Here is a 23,214-nt window from a genome sequence, read left to right on the forward strand (position 1 = left end):
GCGCTGCCCACCCCTAGGAACGTGTAGCTATGTGACTGAGGCGGTGGCATGCAGCAGAGGTAGAACACCAGGCCTCTAATCTGAAGGTCTGAAGTCCAAATCTTCCTCCAGTACACTACATTTTCAGGCTTGGAGTGGCGCCTGTCACCATAAAAAAAAAAAAATGCTGTGAGCCAGTGGGGCTATACTAGTTCAGGTGAAACCAAATTAGGAAGGCCCACTAAGCTTCAACAAAGGCACTCCCTCACAAGAATAGGAATTGGCCTCTCTGATGCAGTATTTGGCCACTACCTCCTTCATGATTCCTACCATTAACCCATGGCCCTCAGTCCCCAGCAGCTGCGGAGCACCCAACCAAGGCGGCAGTCAGACCTGTGATGCAGCAGAGAGTGTTAAGTACCTCTGGATACAGACAGGCCACCACTAGAAACTGAACCTGGCAATGTTCAACACACGAACCCTCTCAAGTGAACCTAGCTTAGCAGGACTCCTTGAGGAACTTTCAGACATTATTTGGGATATCATCGGCCTTAGTGAGATTCGAAGAACTGGTGAGACTTATACAGTTCTCACTAATGACCATGTCCTCTGCTATAGAGGTCTCCCAGATAGGAAGCAACACGGGGTAGGATCCCTAATCCATAAGGACATAGCGGGCAACATTGACAAATTCTACAGCATTAATGAGAGCGTAGCAGTAGTTGTAATAAAGCTGATAGGAGGTATAGAATAAAGACAGTACTAGCTCATGCTCCAACCTCCAGTCACAATGATGAAGAAATAGAGCAGTTTTATGAAGATGTTGAATTAGCAATGAGGAAAGTGCAAACTCAGTATACTATAGTCATGGGCAACATTAATGCAAAAGTGGGTAAAAAGCAGGCTGGTGGACAAGCAATTGACAACTACGGCATTGGTTCTAGAAACACTCGAGGAGAGGTGTTTGTAGAATTCGCGGAGAGGAGTAAGCTGCGAATAATGAGCACCTCCTTCAGGTTGCGTAGCAACAGAAAGTGGACCTGGAAAGTGGACCTAATAGTGAAACAAGAAATGAAATTGATTTTATGCTTTCTGCCGATCCCAGCATAGTGCAAGCTGTAGAAATGTTAGGTATGGTAAAGTGCAGTGATCTTAGGTTAGTGAGGTCTGGGATTCACCTCTATTTGAAGAGAGGAAGAGTGAAATAGGTCAGGAAGAAACCGGCCAACCTGTACACAGTAAGGGTAAAAGCAGACAAATTCAGGCTGGTACTTGCAAACAAATATACAGCCTTAGAACGGAGAGATGAAGATGACATAGAGGTAATGAATTAAACCATAAATAGGCTAGCTTCAGAAGCAGCAGTTGAAGTGGGAGGCAACGCACCAAGGCACCCAGTAGGTAAGCTCTCCCAAGTAACAAAGGACCTAATACAGAAACAACATAGCATGAAAGTGTCCTACCCAAGTGATCAGATAGAATTCACAGAACTGATCAACAAGGAGAAAGTAACGGATATGTGGAATTATAACGTGAGAAAGACTGAGGAAGCAGTAAAAAATGGATGCAGCATGAAAGCAGTGAGAAGAAAACTTGCCGTAGGACAAGCCAAGATGTATGCACTGAAAGATAAGCAGGGTAATATCATCAGCAATTTTAAAGATATAGTAAAAGCAGCGGAAGAATTCTACATGTACCTGTACAGTAGCCAGAGCAGCCACGCTACCTTCATTCGAAGTAGTAATGAACAGGTTACAGAGGCTCCTCCTATAATTAGTGATGAAGTTAGAAAGACACGAAATGGGGAAAAGAAGCAGGAGAAGATGGAATAACAGTCAATTTAATTAAATATGGAGGAGATATCATGCTTGAAAAGCTCACGGCCCTTTTTAGGCAATGCGTCAATGCCTCGCGACTTCAAGTCTACCAGAGAACTGAAAGAATGCCAACATTATACTAATCCACAAGAAGGGAGTTGTTAAAGAATTGAAAAAATAATAGACCCATTAGCCTACTTCCAGCATTGTATAAAATATCCACCAAGGTAATTTCCGAAGGAATAAGGGCAACAGTTGATTTCAGTCAATCAAGAGAACAGGCCAGCTTCAGGAAGGGATATTCTACAATGGATCACATCCATGTCATCAATAAGGTAATTGAGAAATCTGCAGACTACAATCAACCTCTCTATATGGCTTTCATAGATTATGAAAAGGCATTTGATTCAGTAGAGACACCAGCAGTCATTGAAGCATTAGGTAATCAAGGAGTACAGCAGGCATACATGAATATCATGCAAAATATCTACAAAGATTCCACAGCTATTTTGATTACCCACAAAAAAACTTGAAAGTTACGTATCAAGAAAATGGTCATGCAAGGAGACACAATCTCTCCAGTGCTACTCACTGCATGCTTGGAAGAAGTATTCAACTTATTAAACTGGGAAGGCTTAGGAATGAGGATCAACGGCGAATATCTCGGCAACCTTTGGTTTGCAGATGACATTGTCCTGTTCAGCAACACTAGGGACGAATTACAACAAATGATTGAGGACCTTAATATAGAAAGTGTAAGAGTGGGGTTGAAGATTAATATGCAGAAAACAAATATAATGTTCAATAGCCTGGCAAGGGAACAAAAGTTCAGGATCGCCAGTCAGCCTCTAGAATCTGTTAAGGAGTGTGTTTATCTCGATCAATTACTCGCAGTGGACCCTGATCATGAGAAGAAAATTTACAGAAGATTAGAAATGGGTTGGAGTGCATATGGCAGGCATCGCCAGATGATGACTGGGAGCTTACCACTATCATTGAAAAGAAAGATGTACAATCAATGCATTCTACCAGTGCTAACATATGGGGCAGAAACTTGATATTGACAAAGAAGCTTGAGAGCAAGTTAAGGATCGCACAAAGACTGATGGAATGAAGAATGTTAGGTGTAACATTAAAAGACGGGAAGAGAGCAGTGTGGTGGATCAGAGAGCTAACAGGTTAGTGGATATTCTAATTGAGGTTAAGAGAAAAAAAATGCAGCTGGACAGGCCATGTGATGCATCAGTTAAATAAGTGGTGCACCATTAGGGTTACAGAATGGGTGCCAAGACAAGGGAAGCGTAGTCGAGGAAGGCAGAAAACTAGGTGGGGTGATGAAAATAAGAAATTTGCAGGTACAGGTTGGAATCAGTTGGCACTGGACAGGTGTAATTAGAGATTGCAGGGACAGGCCTTCATCCTGCAGTGGACATAAAAATAAAATGATGATGATGATGGTGATGATGATGATTATAGATTGTAAGTAAAGGTGTCTTTACTAAGTAAAGTCAATGCAGCAGCACTTTTCATGGTGTTGCTACATTAATTGCATTCTAATAGCATTAACAATGGCACATCGTGAGATGAGTTTTGCCAAAATTTTTTCCCATAATGCTAACACATTTCTCTCACATTTGCCACGAAATCGCCTGACTTTTTTGTTACAGGGAATCGAACAGCACGAAAGACTGGATATGTAGATGACCAACACAGCACCGTTTCTGTTGTCCACACTATAGGCACTGGGTGCGGAATCGGTTTGGACCGATACTGCCTTCATGTGGTGGCACCGTGAATGTAATGGCATCTGACGACTGAGGAGGGCAGAGCAGGTGCTGTCGCCAGCTATGTTGGTCGAACGTGTTCTGTCATTTCGTTTGTTTTGCGCTGCAAAAATACCATGTGAAACTAAATCCGAACAAATGTGTTGCATTTTTGGGTGCATTAGCAGTTATTGAAATATGATTGAAGCTGGTGAGACCATTCAATTCAGTCGGCTGTCGTCGCAGTGTCACCAGATGGAATGGCAGAATGCCGGGATAAGCGCACTCTGTAGGCAACGGTCTGTAAGCTAAGTACTGTAGATTTACCACAATGCTTTGTTTTGTCTAGTTGTTTTAACATTAACAAAGGAGCTGTTCGTACACAAGAGCTTCGTGTGCCCCATGAATTGCGTGACTTCATCATGCCAGATGCAACAGCTCCAACGTTTTGGCACCGAAGCCGAACACTCAGATTTGTAGTCGTCATTTTGCTTTCATCTCAGTGGCTTAGCCTTTTCCTTTTAGGGCATATTTTTTTTCTTCATGCTTCCAAACTTTTGTTGCTTCTGGTACATGACTATCCGCTTGTGCACCGACGGCAAACACAAACACAGCTGCACGTTCTTTCATTATCAATGCTGGCTTTACGCATGCAGCCACCACCATCGGCAACTCTTGTCAAGCTAAGTTGGGTAGAATAGACCAAGGCTGAAGATTGGGCTAGTTTCTAAGACATTAAGATCAGTGAAGCATCACAAAGAAAGAAAGAGAATTACAACGAACAGAGAATGGGAACTTACCGACACGTGCAATCAGCGAAGCAGCGCAAGAGACAAACCAGGGAGACGTATGTCTCCCCTTTTTTTTGCCAGTAATTCTTGTGCTGCTTCGCCAATTTACATGATTAAATATGTGGCAATGTCAACATGCACCCCAAATTCTATCTGGAAAATAACTGCTGAAGTTCCACTTTTTAGGTTGCCCCGGTGAGCTCTGTTTATGAGATGCATTTGCATCATAATTTGCACTCATTTTCTACTTTATATAATACCTGATGCCATGAATGTGACCAGCTTCATAAAAGCAGTGACCTTTCTTATAAGTAGACACAATAAAATGTGTTTTTCGTTATATCAGGCTTTAAAAATTGCAGTGCAAAATCACTGGAAGTGCCGTGTGTGCCTTTGCCCCGTCGTCTGCTTCACATGCCAGTGCTCTTACTGCTGCCACTCACAGTGCTGTTCATCAGCGAGCCGCTGGCACCTTACAACGGCCACCTAGTGCCTATACATCCTGTCCTTTGCGCTGTTCAACTCCTTTCAAGAGGCACCAACCAGCCCACTTCAGTACACATGATATAGTACTTGTCTGAGAAAAATTCATTACTAAAATTCATTCAATGCTGAATTTGTATATCTTTTTGTCTACTACTGTATATATGTTATAAATAAATGTCAAATTACTACACTGGTGCAAAACAAAGGTGCAGACAAGCAACTGTGTGCAAACATGTCAAAAAATTATTTTATAACGCATGTGGCAGATCTGATGTGGCATGCGACCATGCATTGGCAGTGGTATGACTCGATGCAGGAGGTTGCCTGGCCAAGCACTCATGTGTCAATGAGTATTGATGCATGGACCGTGATAGCACTGCATCACAAAGCGATTACGCCTTCCTCCGAGTTCATGAGAAGCCACAGGCTTCTTCAGATTCTGTCGCTGGCACAGGGTGCACAGCGATGCGCTTGCATGTTGGACAGTTCTGCCACTTGCACATTGTGACAAAGTGCCATCATTTTTGAAAAGGCTCATGGAAAAGCATGTGAACTGTACGTGCATTGTAGGAGATGCTGTCAGAAACACTGCAGTGTGAAAGGAAGGGCGTAGTTTTCATTCACTATAGTACTATTTTTTTCCAATGAAAGAGGTAGGTTATTTCAACTGTATCTGTGTTATCTTTGTTTTTCAGTTGTTTCTCACAATTCCCAGACGTAACAAACCACTGATATGATCAACACATTTCGGAGAAGTATCACCTCTTATAAGAAGGTTTAACTGCAATGTGGGCTTGAACAATTCACTAACCACCACAATCCTTTCCTCATCTTCATAAGATGTCATTCCTTGCTCTGTTCAGGAAAAAAAAAATGTAAGAACTAAAAAGAACAGCTGACCTGCCGTGGCAATGTCTATATGCATACATCATTATTTAACTGCAATGTGGGCTTAGACAATTTACTAACCACCACAATCCTTTCCTCATCTTCATAAGATGTCATTCCTTGCTCTATTCAGGAAAAAAAAAATGTAAGAACGAAAAAGAACAGCTGACCTGCCGTAGCAATGTCTATATGCATACATCATTATCGACACACAAGAAATGCAAAGCAACTCTGCCACAGAAGGTACCTCCTCGCAGTAACATGGTCACGTGCAAATTTCTTAACTGTTGTACTGGTTCCAAACAGGTGCCTCATTGCAACTGCTACTGTATGTATTGCAGATGAAGCATGTATTGTTGCAGGACATTCTTCAGAACCTTGTACAGATTTACTAACTCTGCCAACATTGTCCATGTGTTTTATTATGTCATGCTTGCAGAAGACACGATGTGGACAGCGTGGCAAGAGGAAGAGGCCTGAGCCCGATGTGGGACTGTTTCCTGATGGCCAAACATACAACTCACCTCATGACAACATGTCATCTGACGGCACAGTTGAAGACAGCAGCAAAGGAGGAACCGATTTTAAGCCCTTCGATTACACAGCACAAATACCTCAAGGTAAAAAGAAGTTCAAAAAGCAAAGTTTCTTACCAATACCTAAAGGGCAAAGTGCATCTGACATGTTGTCTTATACATGGAAATGCTAAGAAGTGAGGGCCGTGGTTTGACATCTTTTTCGAGCAGCTAGGAAACCTTGAAAATTTGTCTGGTAAATAGTGTTTTGCCTGTCATCACAATGGTTTTGTCCCTATTGAACATAGTGCAAGATGCCATTCTCCTGCACCCCCCTCACCCCGCCCCCTTTTTTAAAGTAATACACAAGCACTCACACTAGCGCTTACAGCTAGGTCGAACACAGCCTGTACCAGCGGGTCACTAAAGCTGAAGGAAAGAACCGAAGAGGTCCACATTGACTGTGCCTCAGTTTGAATCATGTGTTTCTCTTTACTTTGTTTCCTTGGTGAACATAGTGCAACATGTGTTATGAGAAACAAAGGCCTTTTATGAAGATATAATTCCAAAAAGCTTTATTGTACATTCATGACCAGGTTCTATGCCATGCCGCATTTAAAGAAGTCGGACTTCCTGCATCGCAGCATCCCTTGAGCAGTGCCTTAAACAAACTTGCATAGAGGGTGGATCGGGCTTCTTTCTAGGTAGTATTGCAAGAAACTGTCTGAAAAGATGGTGCAACACATTCATAAGCACTGGCTTGCAATTTGTGCATCTATTGCAACTAAGCTAGCAACTGATGCTCACATCATAAATGCAATTTTTTTGACCTCTTTTATAGATGAGCCTTTGGACAGATTGTTTAGGGCCTGTATCCACTTACCGTATCTATTCGTCTAATGGCCACAGTTTTTTTAACGAAAGTTGGGATGAAAATTTGGGGGGTGCAGCCATTACACGGAGAAAAAGGCACAAATTTTTGTTTCGTAAATATTTTTGGTGGTACTTGCCTTTATTGAATTACAGTACTCACTTGTAATGGCTCTGGCTATTCTTCACTATTCCCATAGCATGTCACCTTCCGCCTAGAATAAATGGTGACGTCCAACAGACCAGCGATGGTAGAGTCTAGCAGGCAGCCACTGAAAACTCTGAAGCTGTACTTTTGCTACCTGGAGGCGCCAAAAACTCAGCACTGCTGCCTTGTTTTTCACCAATTAAAAAACAAAGCTTCGGAATTCTCACACCGCACAAAAGATAACACTGCCAACCGTCTCAAAAATCAAGAGCGCGGCTTATACACAAGTAATTCTTAATGTACTTCTTGGGGGGATTTTTTTCACAATGTTCTGGGTGCAGCTTTTACACCGGTGCGACCATTACACAAGTATGTACGGTATGTATGCTATGCATATAGCTTTTTCTTGCAGCTGAGCATAACTGGTGTTCAGCCCATATGCACTTAGCATAACCATGTAACCTAGGGTACTGCTGTAATGGTAAGCTGAAGTAAACATGCCTGGACAGTCACGTCTCTGTCAGTCAGCATTGCTCGCTTCAATATATAGACGTCGTTGTGCGGCATGGTGCAAACAGCACAAATGAGCACAGACCATCCAAACGCTGCAGAAAGTGAACTTAGAAGCAGTTTCCATTTCAAGCACCAATGCCCTCCACAATGCAGCATTGCAGCATTGCAGCATTGTATAGTAGTTTTGACAAAAGAGGACATGGCAACACACGACAAACGTGCATGCATAAGTGCTTGTTGCAACTGATTTATTACACATAAAATTGAAGAGATGCGTACTCATGAAAATAAAAATGCCTCATGTGGATCACGCAAAACATGCCTTGCCTGTCATGTAATGTTAATGAACAAAGCCTGCTGATTTCATTGCATATATGACTTGGCTCATAATTTGCCATTGTTCTAATACATAACCAGACGCTTGACAAAATACATGCAAATCAGCTAAAGTTTGTTTTTTTGAAAAGATAACCTGCAGAAAGCTTATGCTGCAACTAGGTTATTTAATACCATTTGAAATAAAAGCTATGCAGTCTTGTGGATTTCTAAAGAAATGTTTAACTAGTGCCGGTTCACATTTAAGCCCATGTGTAACATATTTATTTTTTCAACAGCTAAAGAGCATAAAAAACAGCCTTGGAGTTACAAGCCCGAGGGGTCTGATGACATGAAGGTGTGTACGATTCCATCGGAGCAGCTTGAGACCACGCAGTGCTAGCAGCAGATGCTGATTTGTCTCTTCTGCATGCAGGCTGGAAAAAGGAAGCGAAGAAGACAGCAGGTCAAGAGCCACACATTTGGAAACCACAGCGGCGAACCTGTTGCCAAATGGCCCAAGCGGTGACCAGCTCACTCCACTGCAGCTGTGGGGGGAAGGGCAGTAAAATTGTTTTCATCTGCCTTGTTGTTTGTTACTGGAACTGCTTTCCTCCTTTTCCTCTGGCATTATCTGCAGTGAGGAAACAAAGCACACACACATTTACCAGTGTTGTTCAGAACCTCTAAGTAAATTTGCTGGATGGAGAGCAGCAATCTGAATCTACAGAGCCTTGCACAAATATGAGTGCCAGGTATGCGCAGCTCTGACAGCTAAATCACTGGCTTGTTCATGCTCAAATTTCACACAGAGGTACCACTTTTCACTGGGTTCAGCAACTTTGCACTCATTACTTTCTTGTTTTTGAATCCGATGTGTGTGTCGTCTGACTTACCACTCAAAGCCTGTCAATTATACTGCAATGGAACGGTGATGCCATCTGTCCCAGCTACAGTGAACATGTCTTCTCCAAAGCCATGACACCATCCCATTGCAGCAGAATCTGCATGTTTGGGTGGCGCTGCTTCAGGCGATACACACAACTGGGTTTCTAAACAGGTAAGTGATGCTCCCAGACATGGTATCAAACAGAACCCACTGCAAGATACTACCTCTGTGCAAAATTTGACTGCTAATGTGCCTGTGGTCTACCTGGAAGAGTCGTGTAAATGCTTGGCCCTCCCATTTATGCAACAATTAGTATGCAACGCAATGCCTTATGAACCTTAATAATTTGAATCCGCTAACACATGTCTACAAGCAGATCAAGGTACATTTCATCATGTTGCAGCACTTCAAAGGATGACATGCTACCGTCATAATTTTTGCATCACTATGGTAACTGTGGTGCAAAATGAACATGGTTGTTTATTTTAGAAGTTCAATGTGCATTATACTGGAAGTTTTTATTGTGTGGGTAGATTCATTACCACAAGCCTAGTGCAGCAGCACCAACAAAAGCAAATTTTACATGCAAAATCATGTGGTTGTCTTATGGGTATTGTGTTTAGCTGAAGCAAGCCATTTAGCAAGTGATTTACTGTACAAAAAGCTGCTTCAAACAAACCAAAATATAGAATTCTTAAATGGTGAAGCCTGCACTACTGATTGTATAGCCAGATGAAGACAGCTCGCATCATAGAAAGACCAAAAAGTGGAAACAGTTCTCGCCATCTTCTGTAAGTACTTGGGTGTACACGAGAGCAAAAATTTAGAGACGGTGAGAAACACAAAATAGTTGAATTTACTGGTGGCTATTTCATATGCTGTTTGGAATGGAGGATGTACAACCTGTTTTTAAATGTGCAAGCACTGCTGCACACCTGTAGATTTTAAGTGTTCATCTGCTAGATAATTTTGTAACCTTATGCACCTCACTCAAATGAAGTTGCTCTCTTAACAAGGTCAGTGTGAATGAAGCCTATGAACCACATTATGTAAATTGTATAGCAACTTCTAAATTGCGGCATGTTTCTGTGCATCACCTTGTTTAAAAACTCGGCATAGTTGATGCGGCCATCCTTGTCAGCATCTACTTCTGCTATGATTTTTTCAGCTTCTTCAAGTGTCATGCTTTGCCCAATCTGGAAAAATCGTGCCAAATGCTATCTATTGAACACTGAACAACAGTGATTTCTTCTCTCAGTAAATTTTCAAGAAAAATTTCTGCAACGCAAAAAACTTCCATGCTAATTTGGAAGCTCTAACTTTCAAGTTTATTTTTTTTTAGTAGCATATACACCATCACCATAAATTTAAATGAAAATGAAAAAAAATATTGTACATATAATCACTGGCACGCCCATCTAGCTGGTCAAGAAGCATGCTTTATCCAGAACTCTACTTCTGAGAATTAATCATACTAATATTGCACCCAGTTGTGAATGTGGAATTGCAGAGGTAGATCTTAATTTATATATTTTCTGGGGGGTGGAAAAGTGAAATGCACTGTCGTGAGGAAAAAATAATACCCAAGTTGTACTCAAGATTGTCTATCTTTGAGTTTGTACTGAAATAAAGGTAGTATAAAGAAGCGGATGTTTCAACAAAAAGGCATGTACTTAATAAGCAAGTTCTGAAGCCACACTGATTCTGCGGTCATTTCTAGAGTACCATGTTGGACTTCCCTGTACTAACTGGTTGGAATGAGCCAGACTTCTGATGGTTATTGTGCAACAAAAGTTCATGCTCCATGGTACAGGTAATGCCAGAAAATATGTTTTAGGACAGTCTGGTATATATTGGGGCACTCACTGATATAGCTTCTATGTGCGTGCCACTTAAACTATGAACCTCAATCCAATTGTATATTCTCTATAGAATCTGTAAAAGGGACTCCAATATGGTTTTTGTGATGTATGAAAATTCCATGTAAGCTTTGGCTATGTTGAAAGATGGTATTCCAAATGAAGAAAATGTGACTTCTTGAGAGTCATCACTGTCTGCTGATTTTCTATGGTCTATCGAACTTTCAGTTCAGTTAGTTGGTGAGCCACCTTGCCTTATTGCTTTTTGTGCTATGGTTGTGAACTTTAGGGTTTGTCCAAAAGCAAAATTTAATACACTGGTCTGCATTGCAGACAAACCAGTTGTCTCACTTGAGCAGCTGTGTAATCCTAACAAGTTAAGGTAGAAAAGTGTTGTTTGCTAATAACTGTTGATCGTACAAATTAGAATTTATATGTGCTTGAAAAGCAGTGCAGATATTCGCATAACGCACATTCCACTAGTTTATGCATAAAGTGACAAGAGGGGGGATGTACTTTGGTGAAGATTTGTGTCAGCTCGGCCTTTGTGATGTATCCATTAGAGTCCCTGTCGAATACTTGAAACGCCTTGAGGACATCCGCGCGTGTACTGACGCGCACCGACATCTTGCGCACCATGAAGGCCAAGAACTCTTGGAAGTCGATGCTCCCGTTGAAATTGCGGTCCACCTGGCGCACGATGCGTGCCATCTCGTCGGCGCTGGGCCTTTCTCCAAGAGCCCGCAACACCATCTCGAGCTCTGCGCACGAAATGACGCCGTCACCGTTTCGATCGAACAGCAGAAAGGCGCCCTTGATGTCTGCGATCTCTTCGGGTGACAGCTGTTTACTGTGCACCATTTTAAGCGTGGGCAGCTGCAACAAACGCTGACGTGTTTGCTGCTTGGCTCGTGGGGGGATCATTCGCGATCTGAATAACAATAAAAAAAGAAGACATTTTAATTTAGACGATGGTTGACGATTGCGAGATTATTTAGGTATGTACTTGTACATCGCGCTTAGTATGAGCTACAACGCGAGAGCAAAGCGGTCGCACGTTGTTGCTCATACCGTGCCAACACCTCCTATACTTGTATATAGGAGGTGTTGACCGTGCGCGATATAATACCGAATAAAGCTTCGCCGCATTGGCTTCGCGTATGTGCACAGTTGTGCTACGTGCACGTCATCATAGGCGCGAGGTTTATGTTCCAGATCGGATGCACCAGAATAGAAGAAGAAAAAGAAGAAGGAAAACTTATATAATTGAAGTGGTGGCATTATGTCACGAAGACAATTTCACATTTTAATGAATGGCCATTTTTCTTTTGCTTAGTGATGATTTCAGTTTTTAAGGCCACGGATTTTTAACATAGCGAGCACTCAGAGATACTCTTGTTGCGTAATTGTTGGTGCACAAATCTTTAGTTTGTGCACTGAGTGTTCTCGAGACGAGTTAAGGCGCGCGAAAAGCGCGCCTTTGGGTAAGAGCAGACGACGAAGTGGTTGCGTAACTTCCTGTCCTGCATCCGAGGCCTGACGGGTTGTTGCACTTCCTGATCCTTAAACGACGCTTCACCTCAGCACTGGATGTTGCCGATCGCCGCGCTGTTTGTTATGTTAACTTTTAAAAATGCTTCGGCGGTCTTAATGTGGTGTTATGTGTCAAGTGCGCTTCATGGAGTGCTGCTTGCAAGCTAAACTGACTGCTTGATTGTGGTGGTGCACCGTAGCCTGCGTGTGTCGAGCAATCCGAAACGATGCCTTATTGCTTGCACGGTGCGGCGGCTCGTATTCGGAACAAATTGCTAACTGTCTTTCACAGTGTGACAGCAGATGAAGGCATCATGGTTTGTTAAAGACTGATGTCATCATGCCTTCGAAGCTGCAGCTGGATAAAATAGCGTGGCAGTGGACCGAAACAGTGGAACCGGCCAATGTCAAACAGGAGCACATCGAAGCTGCCTACCGGGTTAGATGTAGTTCTTGTTCGGCCAATGCATGCAGGTGAGTGCTTGCGTTGTTTCAGATGCGTTGTTGCTTTCATCGTCAGCTCGAGGCACGGTGCAAGTCTAAGCACGCGCTGTAGCACTTGGTGTCTCATGCAGCAAAATACGCGGGAAACACGTTCGTATAGTTGTCATGCGTGCAGACGCAGTCGACGCCTGCAGCGCTTTACAGCTTTATCGTTTGTAAAAACTCGGCTCTGCCTCTGATAAGACGCAGTAGTTTAAAATAGTCTTCTAAAGTACGGCGCCCTTCTTGTGGCGCTATCGGTACCGATGCCCGCTCATCGAGCGACGGCGTGACACCGGTTTACTTTGGTTTCTGCAGATGTTGACAGCGGCTTCGGAGACCGAATATTTTTCGCGAATTCATTACGAATACGGCACACTGCCTACCAAAAACTAGCTGCTCCTCGTACTTGTTGTAAATGTTGCCTAGCACATTCTCTGACGTTGTCAATTGTGCATGTATCACTCGTTTTCTTGAAGGCGAAACTGTTCGGGAAATCCCCGTTGCTTGTCGGGCCTTGGAGAACGAAATTGGTTGCAAGAGCTAAAGGACAGTGCCTGGCATGATGTGGGGGACCCTCATGCGGAGAGGAGACCTGAGGTAACGCGAATCTCGCCATCGACACGTTTGAAGTTTGGTCAACTTGCAAGGTTGTTCTGTAAAAATGTGATCTATTTTGTAGGGAGGTTTTGTCGGCCTCAAGAACCTTGGTGCAACCTGCTACCTGAACAGCTTCCTCCAGGTCTGTGATTTGAAATGTTGAAACTGTCACATTTTGCCTTGATGTGCTTTTTCTACAGTTGACAGTTGTTTGTGTTATGTATGGTAGTGTGAACTAATTTTAGCATATTGAAAAGCTGCTCTAGAGAAAAATAGGGGGCTGAAAACTGTGATGGACAAAAGCGGAATCTCTCTCATCTTCCTGTCTGTGTTGCATCTGTTGTGTATGTTGGGGTATTTGTTCTTCATAAATGTGCTGAAATCGATGAAAGCATATTGGAAAGTAATCTTCAAGTATTTCAATGTTTTAAAAAGTATAGTATGCCAGCAATGATTCTCTTGCTCAATATTTATATGAGCATGTATCAACCTACCCAAATGTCTGTCCATTAAAGTCCTGTGCATATGTCTTTCTCTTTTGACAAGCCTTGAAGGCCCCTCAAAATTTTAGGGATAATTATTCTTGATGACCGGATTTCATGGTTTATGAAACAAGAGAAGGTGGTGCAACATACTGCATGTAGGCACCGACTTGGATATAGTAAAATGCTGCCATCTGGCACATTCCTGCGCATGCCCAACACCCAAACATTTAGTTTGGGTGTTGTATTTGTGTAATTGTATTTGTGTGCTTAACAGACGAGCAGTGACCACTGGTATTTAAAAGACAAGGTGTAGACTTCCCCAGCTTCTTGTACATGTTACTCTGACTATGACTGCATGCATTATTGATGAGTACACTGTTGCTGATGGTGTGCTGTTTTGCAAGTGCGAGAACAAACTGACTTGACAGTAGTTTAAACAGTATATGTGTGTTTGTATCCCATTCTTTGTGCACATGATTTATTTTCCTAAATTATGCGTCGAAGTCAAACATGTTGCCCAACTGTGTGTACTGACTGACTCGTCAAGTAGACAAGAGCCCACAGGTATGCTAGGTTATTGATTTGTGAGAAAAGACCAGTTTCCTGCAAAATTATTCTTTCCAATTTCTTCAAGTCTTTTCTGTGATATGTGCTGTGAATATGTTGCCAAATAATTGTAAGTGCCTTAGACAACATATGCCATCAAGTGACCCGTTAGAGTGTGATAGATTGTCTGCACCAGCAACATATCGCGAAATGAAAACACGTATAGAGCTGTGTTCAAATTTTCGCATTAGGGATTATCATAATCAAGTTGTGAATTTTATTCTTTTTGTGATACTTTTGCATGGATCTTGTGATGTCTTACAAACTAGTGTGTTCTCGATTATAATTGAAAAGTGCTCTTGATATGTTTAAGTGGAAAGCTTGTATGGAGGCGCTGCTTTTACGCCATGCAGACATTGAAACTGTGTGCAATATGTCTGACACAGGTGCTGTACCATAATCCTGCATTTCGACATTCGCTGTACCAGTGGGATCCTCAGGACGATCCACAGGAGTGTGTCAAGCTAACAAGTTCAAATGGTAAGTATTAGCATTGCTATACCACATATCGTGAAATTTATCACGACATCTATAATTATAGTCTCTATGATGAGAATATCTCATGGATGGAGGGCTCATTCATGTTGTCTGAAATTTTTGTGGTTCACGAGCAAATTAATTTAGTTACCACCTCAAATAGCATATTGTTTTTGATTATACATGAAGTATAGCGAGAGGCTTTGCAACTATATATATGATGTTGTTTTCAGTGCCACACTGAGCAACTTGTCTATATGTTAAACTGATATTTGTTAAAGACAGAAAAATTTCGGTCTGCGAACAGGGCAAAAGGAGGCGGAACTGTCAGCACTACTTTTACTACTCTTTGACAACGCTTCCATGTTGTCAGTTTGTTCTAGGGCAGAAAGCAACTCTGCTGTTGTCATACTTCCATGTGCCATTAAAAATTGCCATGTTCTATTGTCACCCCAAAACAAAATTTTGTATTTAACAGTTGCATGTCTTACATATGTCAATGAATAGTATTGATTCCGAGTGGCATCATAAGAACGTGTTTACCAAATTTTCTTATCAAGGCTGTTGTTATATATCCAGATATTCCCGAATTCATTTTTCTTTCTTCTCTTTTTAGCTGCTTCACACCGTGTCTAAATGTAGCCATAGCCGTAAACAAATTTTTTTCTTACTAATCTTGCCTGATGAATCAGTTCTGCAAAAATGCATAAAGTGGAGGAAAGTTCATGAAAGAAAAAACTGGCTTTTGTGGCATCATGCTGCTGTCATGTGTATGACAATTTTTGTTTTCATTATCTTATCTGCATTTACCTGTATAAGTAAACAGCAGTTTCACTTTTGTTAGAGTTTGTACAACTATGCATAGTATACCACTTGACATAATGCCCATCAGTTCACTGATTGTGGTTTCGATCATGCTTTGACTGGTGACCTCACTGGTGGTTCCACTGGTGGATTCATTAGGTAGAGTGGAGCAAGCCCATTGTGCGTCGCTGCTGACGTCAATGCACACTTGTGGAAGAACCCCAGGTGTGCTATGCTTAGAATTTGTCAGCTGGTATGTCAAGTGATAAGTGATAGTACACTGTTTCGTTGGCACTTTACTAGGCCTGAAGGTCGCATTGATGGCTATCTGGGTATTCGGTAACAGCTGTGCGCTTCAAATGCAGTCGTAGATCACAGTTTGAGGCGCTGTGTTATACTGCACTGCCTTTGCGATTGGCCCACGAAAACGGTCAGATATCCAGAAGGAAAAAACTAATCTTAAATTTGACAAGAATTCTTTGCATTAAATACTTCACAATTTCACCCATGTAACGGCTGTATCTAGCTTTTTCAAGCCTTGAAGACAAAGTAGCGCGGCTATTGCACCAGTCTGCATGTATGATATGAAGCTTTTACATGGCTAGCACATTTCTAAGTTTTGTCAGTGTAGAGCATTATTACTTGTACGCTCTGTTACTCTGTAAAGCCACCCTTCGATGATTACTTCCTGCAGCTCAGCCAGAATTATTTAAAGTGGATTTGGCATGCAGCACGCCTTTGTCAGTGATGTTCAGTTTTGATTTAATGTGCTAAATGTTTTGCATGTGCTCCCTTTGTTTGATGTACTGATGATGAGGGCAACTCTGCATTGTGTTTCAACAAGAAAAGTAAGGTTGTGTGCACAGCAGCAGCGTGTCTTCGCTGCACATTTATGCACTTTCAGGTCTTTGCCTTGTGAAAGAAGAGAAGCTTTTGTGTTTTTTAAATTCATCACCATGACACACACACACACATGGCTTTAGTTTGCCTCAGAGAGCCCTGGTGCCTTTGCAGAAAAAAAAGAGCTTACCACTCCCAGTGCCACTGGTCCCTGTGCGACGTACAGGCCGTCGTCTGTCACTGGACATCTGCAGCTCTTATTTGCACAGCTTCAGTTCAGTAAAAGAAGGTGAGCATCCTAGTTCCATTTGTAGCAGGGGCTTATTAGAAGCTCATGTCACTCCTACATGGTGCATGTTACTACATGGCACATGTAATGCTTTTGAAAGTGCACTGTGAAGCTATTAAATGTGTTGACTTTTTCGTTAGGAAATGCGCATAAATATAGTGAAGCATGTTCTAGTCGTAACTCCCATGAGCTTGTGTAGTTCTCACGTGTAGTTTCATCATTATAACTGATATCACATAGCTGCTATGATCTTTGCACCGGTTTGTTCAACACCGTGTGTCACTGGTCGTGACGTAACTACCGTATAGACTTGTGTAACGGCTGCACTTCTTTTTTTAACAATTTTTCATAAGGTGCAGCCCTTACACGGGACTGAACCTGTTGGCCAAAATGGTGCCAGCACGCCCAGCGAGTTGTGCACACCTTGGATGTGCCATTGCATCGCAGGTTAATGCGCAGCTCTCGCCATCTAGTAGCTGCATGCGAACATATGCAGCCGTGATAATTTGCTGTTGCGCACAGTCGGCTTCGGGGCACTGAACATGATTGCGTCTCCGTTAGAATTCTTTTTTTCCAAATTTTTGGGCTGACAAGTTGGCGGTGTGGCCCTTACATGAGTATATACAGCAGGTAAAGCAAAGAAATACTCTAACTTTTTAAAGCTGGGGTTATTTTATTTTTAAGTTTGACAGCGAGATTTGGCCTGGACTTCTAACCAACTTCACCAAAACCTTTACATAAATAATGTTGCCTCATGGCCTCACTGTACAAGGAGCTTATGATGATGACAAGAATGGCAGATCTGGTATAGCAGAGCTTGTCTTCTCTTGCAGTCATAGAAATGACTTTCTGCTGGGATTGCAGGAAATAATAAAATGCCCCCCCCCCTTTTATTTTTGGTAAGCTTGCAATTTCCAGTAGATTCCAAGTATAAATTCGGTATTTGCATGTACTAGTTTTTGTGGGCTTGATTGTTCATACTTATCACAATGTGTTAAGATGTGAACCAAAGTGAAATACGACAAGGACAGGATGCTCTTTCGTGTCCTTGTCGTATTTCACTTTGATTGGCATCTTAACACATCATAACATTATGTGCATGCACAACTGGTCAAGCCCACAATCAGACTTTGGATATTTATAATCCTGAAACTGGTCCAGTACTAGCTTATTCGTCATCTTATCGCTGCCGGCATGGTCTCAGAGGAGTTTTTGCTTCCTGTGAACTGTGCAGTATATTTAAGGGATGAAGAGAGATTTAATGATCAGCAGTAAGAAATTCTGTGATGATGGTGATGACAAAAAGACGGAAAAAGAGGGTTGCAGAGCAGTGAGAAGAGATTGAGTTACACCTCGAATACTACAAAAATGCTGCCATAGCCTCTGAATGTCACAGAAGCTTGCAGAATGCCTGTAACTGTGGTGCCAAATGTTTTCTTTAGATATTTGCTCTCATACCACCAACTTGTTGCAGACTGCTAACCATCTAAAAATACCTAACACAGAAGTTATAACGTTTTTTAGAAGCACTTTATTTCCAAATGCACAAGGGTACAGAATAACGTTTTATTTTTAAAAATTTTTATTAAGCTGCCAGTAATGCTGTATTCAACAAGTTGCTCTAACCTTGTTAAATTTTCACTTGTGAGTTTGCACACATTTGTTTGTACTTACATAGCTTTGCAACTACAGTTGTGGCATGCATTATTACTTTAATGCTATGGATTTAATCTCCTGGCACTGTTCTGTGCCACTGTCAAGTATACTGAGGCAGTTTGACTTTGTGCAGGTACATAGACCCTGAACCATTCATCACCTGTCTTGGCCTGAGCACAACCCAACAGCAGGTAACAAGAAGCATGGGCTTTAGTACAAAACCCTGCCAACTGTACCAGGAGCATTTTTGGCAAATTTATGTTTGTGGCACTCCTGTGGGCGTCGTGTGCTTCCACAACCCACATATGGTGTGCAGTTGGCGCTTTGACCAAGTGAATCAAAGATTTGTTTTTTTCATAGACCAAATTACAATGTTAGATGTTTTGCCTTAGTGCATGGTTCACAGCTAGGGCTCAGCACTTTTCGTTAGAAGAGCACTGGAAAAAAAGAAATTTTAAAATAATCTACAGTAATTCAGTTTTGACAGGAAGAGGTTAGCATCAGAGTTCAGTGAAGAAGAAAATAGAAGCATGCACACAATTATGATTAGGAATAATGCAGTTAAAAATTGCATTATGTACACAATGTAAATGATATGCATATTGTATTCAGCTAAGAAACTGCTTATGTGATTAGCAGTTCAGGTTGAAGCAGACGTGATCAGACTGAAGTGGTTCAGGCTAATGTTACTTGCTGTAGCCTGTAATATATTAAGAGCACACTTGTACTCATTCAAATGAAATTGATTTCAGTCATGTCAAAAATATGGTAAAATATAGTTTCTTGTTAAGAACATGTTTACAGCTTTTTTGCTACACAAGATTATAAAATTAAGCTATGACTCCCTGTCTTCGCTTTGTGTACAACAACCAAAATTTTTCCCTATTAAAAGGAAGCAAACAGGAATCATAGCGCATTGTGATTGCTGAGATTACTAAGAAAGCAGTGAAGCTGCTGTAAAATAGAAAAAAGGAACACTAGAAAGCCAAAAATTGCTTTAAGCGAGCATTCTTAACATTTAGCAAAAATATTGAGAAATGAAAACTGAAAATGCTGAACCATTTTAATGTTTACCCAGTTCCTGTAGTCTGTTATGTTAAAATGATTATTCACTGCAGTGGGTGTGCCATGTGCAGTCTTGTCTGCTTGTGAGGAAAAACTGCCGCTAGAACAATAGCACCAAAACTGTTTGATGACAGCTCTTTTTGCCTACTCTTGTGCAAAATTTCAGATGAGAAGTCGTATGGCACAGCTGCATTGAAAATGAGCCATAGCTGAGCATTAGAGAGACTGAAGAAGTTCACCTTTATCTAGCAGTTTAGTGTAGCTCTCCAATACCACAAAGCCATGCAAAAACAACAGATGGGTGGCGGTGCTGCCTGGAAGTTTCCACACCAGCACTCCGTGACATCATGGATTTTCATGGCATCTGCTCTGGTGTAGCGAATCCATTTTGGGTAAAGACGAGCTAAATTGGTTTTCCAGAATACCCAAAAACTGAACTTGGCATGTTTTGAGAACTTTTACAGTCCCACAGTGGCCCAAATACTTCAAAAATACTTTGAAATTCATGACATCGTACTGACGCACTGGCACTGAGGTTTCAGCACAAGATTCATGAAATGGAAGTTTGGCCTTCAGTTGTTGTTTAGCGTTTAATGTCTTGCCATGAAATTAATGAAAATTGAGTTCTGAAAGAATATCTTATCAGTCTAAACTGAGTTAGTGCTCCACTGTAGTGTCTCTTTAAATCCTGTTTCAAACAAAGCTGAAGATAAATATTTTTCTTAACTCTGCAGTCTGTAGCTTGTACAATTAACAAGTGGAAAAACTTAAGTATTGTACCAAGTTGATTTCTTTCTTTGCGTTTTCTTGCAAGTTATACTGTACTGGCTTATTTATCCTTTTCACATTTCTTTGTAATGAACTAGTATTTGACGAAATGTTCCACTGATTTCAAGACCTAAAGTTACTTTCAGGTGGAGAGATATCGAAGCAGTATGCGTATACCCATAGTGCTGCAAGTATTGAGAGCTAATGGGCATGTGTGTTAATCATGGAACATCACTGTGAATGTCTGCTCTGTGCATTTGAGAAACAGTAAAGGGAACATCTAGTTAGAAATCATTGTTCGTAACCTTTTTTGAGGTTGCAGCCCAAAAAGTGAAATGTTAAGTAATGATGATAATGAATTGCTCTGAATTTTGTCTTTTTATGTTTTAGTTATTGGAGAACAGAGAGGGTATTCTGTAAGGGTCCACCTAGTGGACTGTCCATTTCGGCCGCTGCTGATTGGATGCAGCTGTACGAGCGAGGAGGAGACGAGCGACCTCAGCCAATCAGCAGTGGCCGAAATGGACAGTCCACCAGGTAGACTGCTACAGAATACCTCCCCAGCTTTCTTCCAGCTTGAAAGTATGACTGTCATTGAAGTCTGTATGGTAGTCTTTTATGAATAAGCAGCTCACTAGCCTGTGCATGGTGTTTCCGCACTGTATAAAAACAGTTGTTTAGAAGAGATGTGGCGATTGCAAAAGCAGTGTTGACCATATTCTATTTTCACCTTTCGTAGTGCATAGTGTAGCAATCCTCCCATGTCTCTTAAATTAACCTTTCTTGTGTCCTTAAACTAAACTGGAAAACCACTTAAGTAGCATAGCTTAATTTTCCTTATTGTACCTTTGAACAAATGATGTTAGTTCACTGCAGCAGTTTTTAAGAATAAGGGACTTATTGTGTGAAGCATTATTTTACTTGAGAACCACATGCTGCAAATTTTCACCCGTAGAACTCCTCGACAGTTGAGAGGCCAACTCCTCTGCACATCTTTTGATCCACAATGGCTATGAGGCCCGATCGTTATGCATGATACAGGGACAGCTTCAAAACCCAGCCTGCAAGGTGTCTGGGCAGGCAAATGCAAGTTTCTGCTATGCTATACTTTATGTACACAATGTTACCACTGCCCATTGTACAGTGTCTGATGACAACACAAGGACATAATGTGCTGCCATTGTGAAGAAAAAGACATAGAGTATGAAGTAGTAAAGAAGTGTTAAGAACAAAATCATGTACTATTCTGCAATCCTTTCTTGTGCACTATTTGGCCCCTAAAACTTCAGTCATTCTTGCATGCACTCCACTTCCTCCACCCATTTTCTTTCCCTTTCTCAGGATGCGCAAGAATTCAGCAAGCTGCTGATGTGCCTCCTGGAAAAGCACTTGTCCTCGCAGCGGCAGCCCTCTGCACGTACCATTGTACAGGAACAGTATGCAGGAGAATATGACTATGTCACCAAGTGAGTGCCATTATGATTTTCTTGGTGTGAGCATGTTGATGGTACAGCCTTTCTATATTTCCAGACTTTGATGGGGAGCATACAGCCAGAGTGTGTTGGTCATGCAGCCTCTTCATTGCAGCAAACTGCTTGTCAGTTTAGTTTTCATACACTCCTACAATGATTGCCCATGAATCACATGGGTAAACGATTTCTTTGTAGGAAAAAAAATTAAATCTTGCACTGACTTCACAATGGAGATAACCAAGGCGCTCTACCATGCCTGCTGGATCTGTAATTGACTATTCTATTTTATTCTCAACTTGCCCAAACGAGCTCCATTTGCGCTCCACATTCTCTTAGCTCATATTTTGATTTTTTCTTAACACTTTGCTGTTTTGTGGATGAATGATTCGATAGAGTTACAATCATATAACCCTCTTACTGCTACCTTACTGAGTTTCTCTGTGCCTTTTAGTGGTGGCTACCATAGGGGCTTTGGCAGCCATGCAAATCATGACTGTCATAACTTACATAATCAAGCAAAGGAAATGAGCGCAACCACCTTCCCAAAAGGATTGTAAGACCGGATATACTGCAACAGCACTGGCTGTGCTCTTGCCAGTAAATTTGTTCCTTAGTACTGTTACAGTAGCACTGTATAGTAGTGCTTATTAAGAAAAAAAAAAAGTATCCCCTGGCTGGTTGCTTTATGACAGCTGCATACAATTGACAGCATGGGATTGTTAAGCTGCTTTTATTTCATTCCCGTTTAATTTTTCATTACTTGTGCCTTTGATTTTTTCTCATGCCCTTGTGTGCCTGTCTCCCTACAGGTGCCTTGAATGCAGCACAGAATCCTTATGCCCCTCCAAGTTTTATGAGTTGGACCTCAACATCAAAGGCCTTAGGCACTTGGAAGAGGCTCTCAATCAGTTCCTCAGGGCAAGTCCATCTTATGCTTTTAACAAGGTCTGCAACAGCATCTCATCAGATACGGTGCTTGCTACTGAGATGATCATGGGTCTGAGTCCTGGCGGCAGCAGCAGCATTCTAGTGGTGGTAATGTGCACCTTAAAGAGGCCTTGGCACCAAATTTAGCTTGAATTAAGCTTTTCATATTAAACCGCACACGTCTCACAGGAATCTGGGAGAATGAGTACATTCCATGGTAACAATAAAATTCAAACAGCTCTAGACAAGAGGACCAGAAAGAGGAGGAGACAAACACGGCGCTGACACGGCAAACACAGACAAACATGGCGCCGTGTTTGTCTCCTCCTCTTTCTGGTCCTGTCGTCTAGCGCTGTTTGAATTTTATTGTTACCAT

General features: G+C 41.7%; 3 protein-coding genes across 8 annotated transcripts in view; 2 read left to right on the top strand and 1 right to left on the bottom strand.

Annotated features, from left to right (window-relative positions):
- Rrp6 (exosome component Rrp6) overlaps window positions 1-8,670 on the top strand; it is an 84,559-nt gene extending 75,889 nt beyond the window's left edge. The window contains exons 19-21 of the mRNA XM_065427550.1: window positions 6,164-6,344; window positions 8,385-8,443; window positions 8,522-8,670. Coding sequence (XP_065283622.1) covers window positions 6,164-6,344; window positions 8,385-8,443; window positions 8,522-8,614 — 333 coding nt within the window. The 3' untranslated portion in view covers window positions 8,615-8,670. The remainder of the gene's footprint in view (window positions 1-6,163; window positions 6,345-8,384; window positions 8,444-8,521) is intronic.
- LOC135898545 (uncharacterized) lies at window positions 8,354-12,013 on the bottom strand. Of its 2 annotated transcripts, XM_070534595.1 has the most exons (5): window positions 11,963-12,013; window positions 11,350-11,764; window positions 10,072-10,170; window positions 8,589-8,719; window positions 8,354-8,522 (listed from the first exon to the last, which is right to left on the bottom strand). In XM_070534595.1, exons 1-4 carry the CDS (start codon window positions 11,980-11,982, stop codon window positions 8,663-8,665), a joined length of 591 nt encoding a protein of 196 aa, XP_070390696.1. In that variant the 5' UTR covers window positions 11,983-12,013; the 3' UTR covers window positions 8,354-8,522; window positions 8,589-8,662. The 2 variants fall into 2 exon arrangements, with proteins under 2 accessions (XP_070390696.1, XP_070390697.1); XM_070534596.1 differs by lacking the exon at window positions 10,072-10,170.
- Window positions 12,014-12,349: 336 nt separating this feature from the next.
- Window positions 12,350-23,214, top strand: part of LOC135898546 (ubiquitin carboxyl-terminal hydrolase 48-like) — a 92,964-nt gene continuing 82,099 nt past the window's right edge. For 3 of the 5 annotated variants that reach the window (XM_065427556.1, XM_065427558.1, XM_065427559.1), the window contains exons 1-8: window positions 12,350-12,840; window positions 13,329-13,449; window positions 13,532-13,591; window positions 14,927-15,020; window positions 16,836-16,950; window positions 18,740-18,797; window positions 21,781-21,905; window positions 22,721-22,829. In XM_065427556.1, coding sequence (XP_065283628.1) covers window positions 12,707-12,840; window positions 13,329-13,449; window positions 13,532-13,591; window positions 14,927-15,020; window positions 16,836-16,950; window positions 18,740-18,797; window positions 21,781-21,905; window positions 22,721-22,829 — 816 coding nt within the window. In that variant the 5' untranslated portion in view covers window positions 12,350-12,706. The remainder of the gene's footprint in view (window positions 12,841-13,328; window positions 13,450-13,531; window positions 13,592-14,926; window positions 15,021-16,835; window positions 16,951-18,739; window positions 18,798-21,780; window positions 21,906-22,720; window positions 22,830-23,214) is intronic. The other 2 variants (XM_065427555.1, XM_065427557.1) reach the window with 1 other exon arrangement.

This window comes from Dermacentor albipictus, chromosome 2 (genome assembly GCF_038994185.2).
Source record: "Dermacentor albipictus isolate Rhodes 1998 colony chromosome 2, USDA_Dalb.pri_finalv2, whole genome shotgun sequence".
Lineage (NCBI taxonomy): Eukaryota > Metazoa > Arthropoda > Arachnida > Ixodida > Ixodidae > Dermacentor > Dermacentor albipictus.

Bases quoted from the DNA above. Each gene is read 5' to 3' on its own strand.
- LOC135898545 (XM_070534595.1), bottom strand. From the start codon at position 11,982: ATGCGGCGAAGCTTTATTCG. The intron at 11,765-11,962 runs GTATTATATCGC...ATTGTTATTCAG, and splicing joins ATGCGGCGAAGCTTTATTCG to ATCGCGAATGATCCCCCCAC. The intron at 8,720-10,071 runs GTGATGCACAGA...TCCTCACTGCAG, and splicing joins ATGCCGAGTTTTTAAACAAG to ATAATGCCAGAGGAAAAGGA.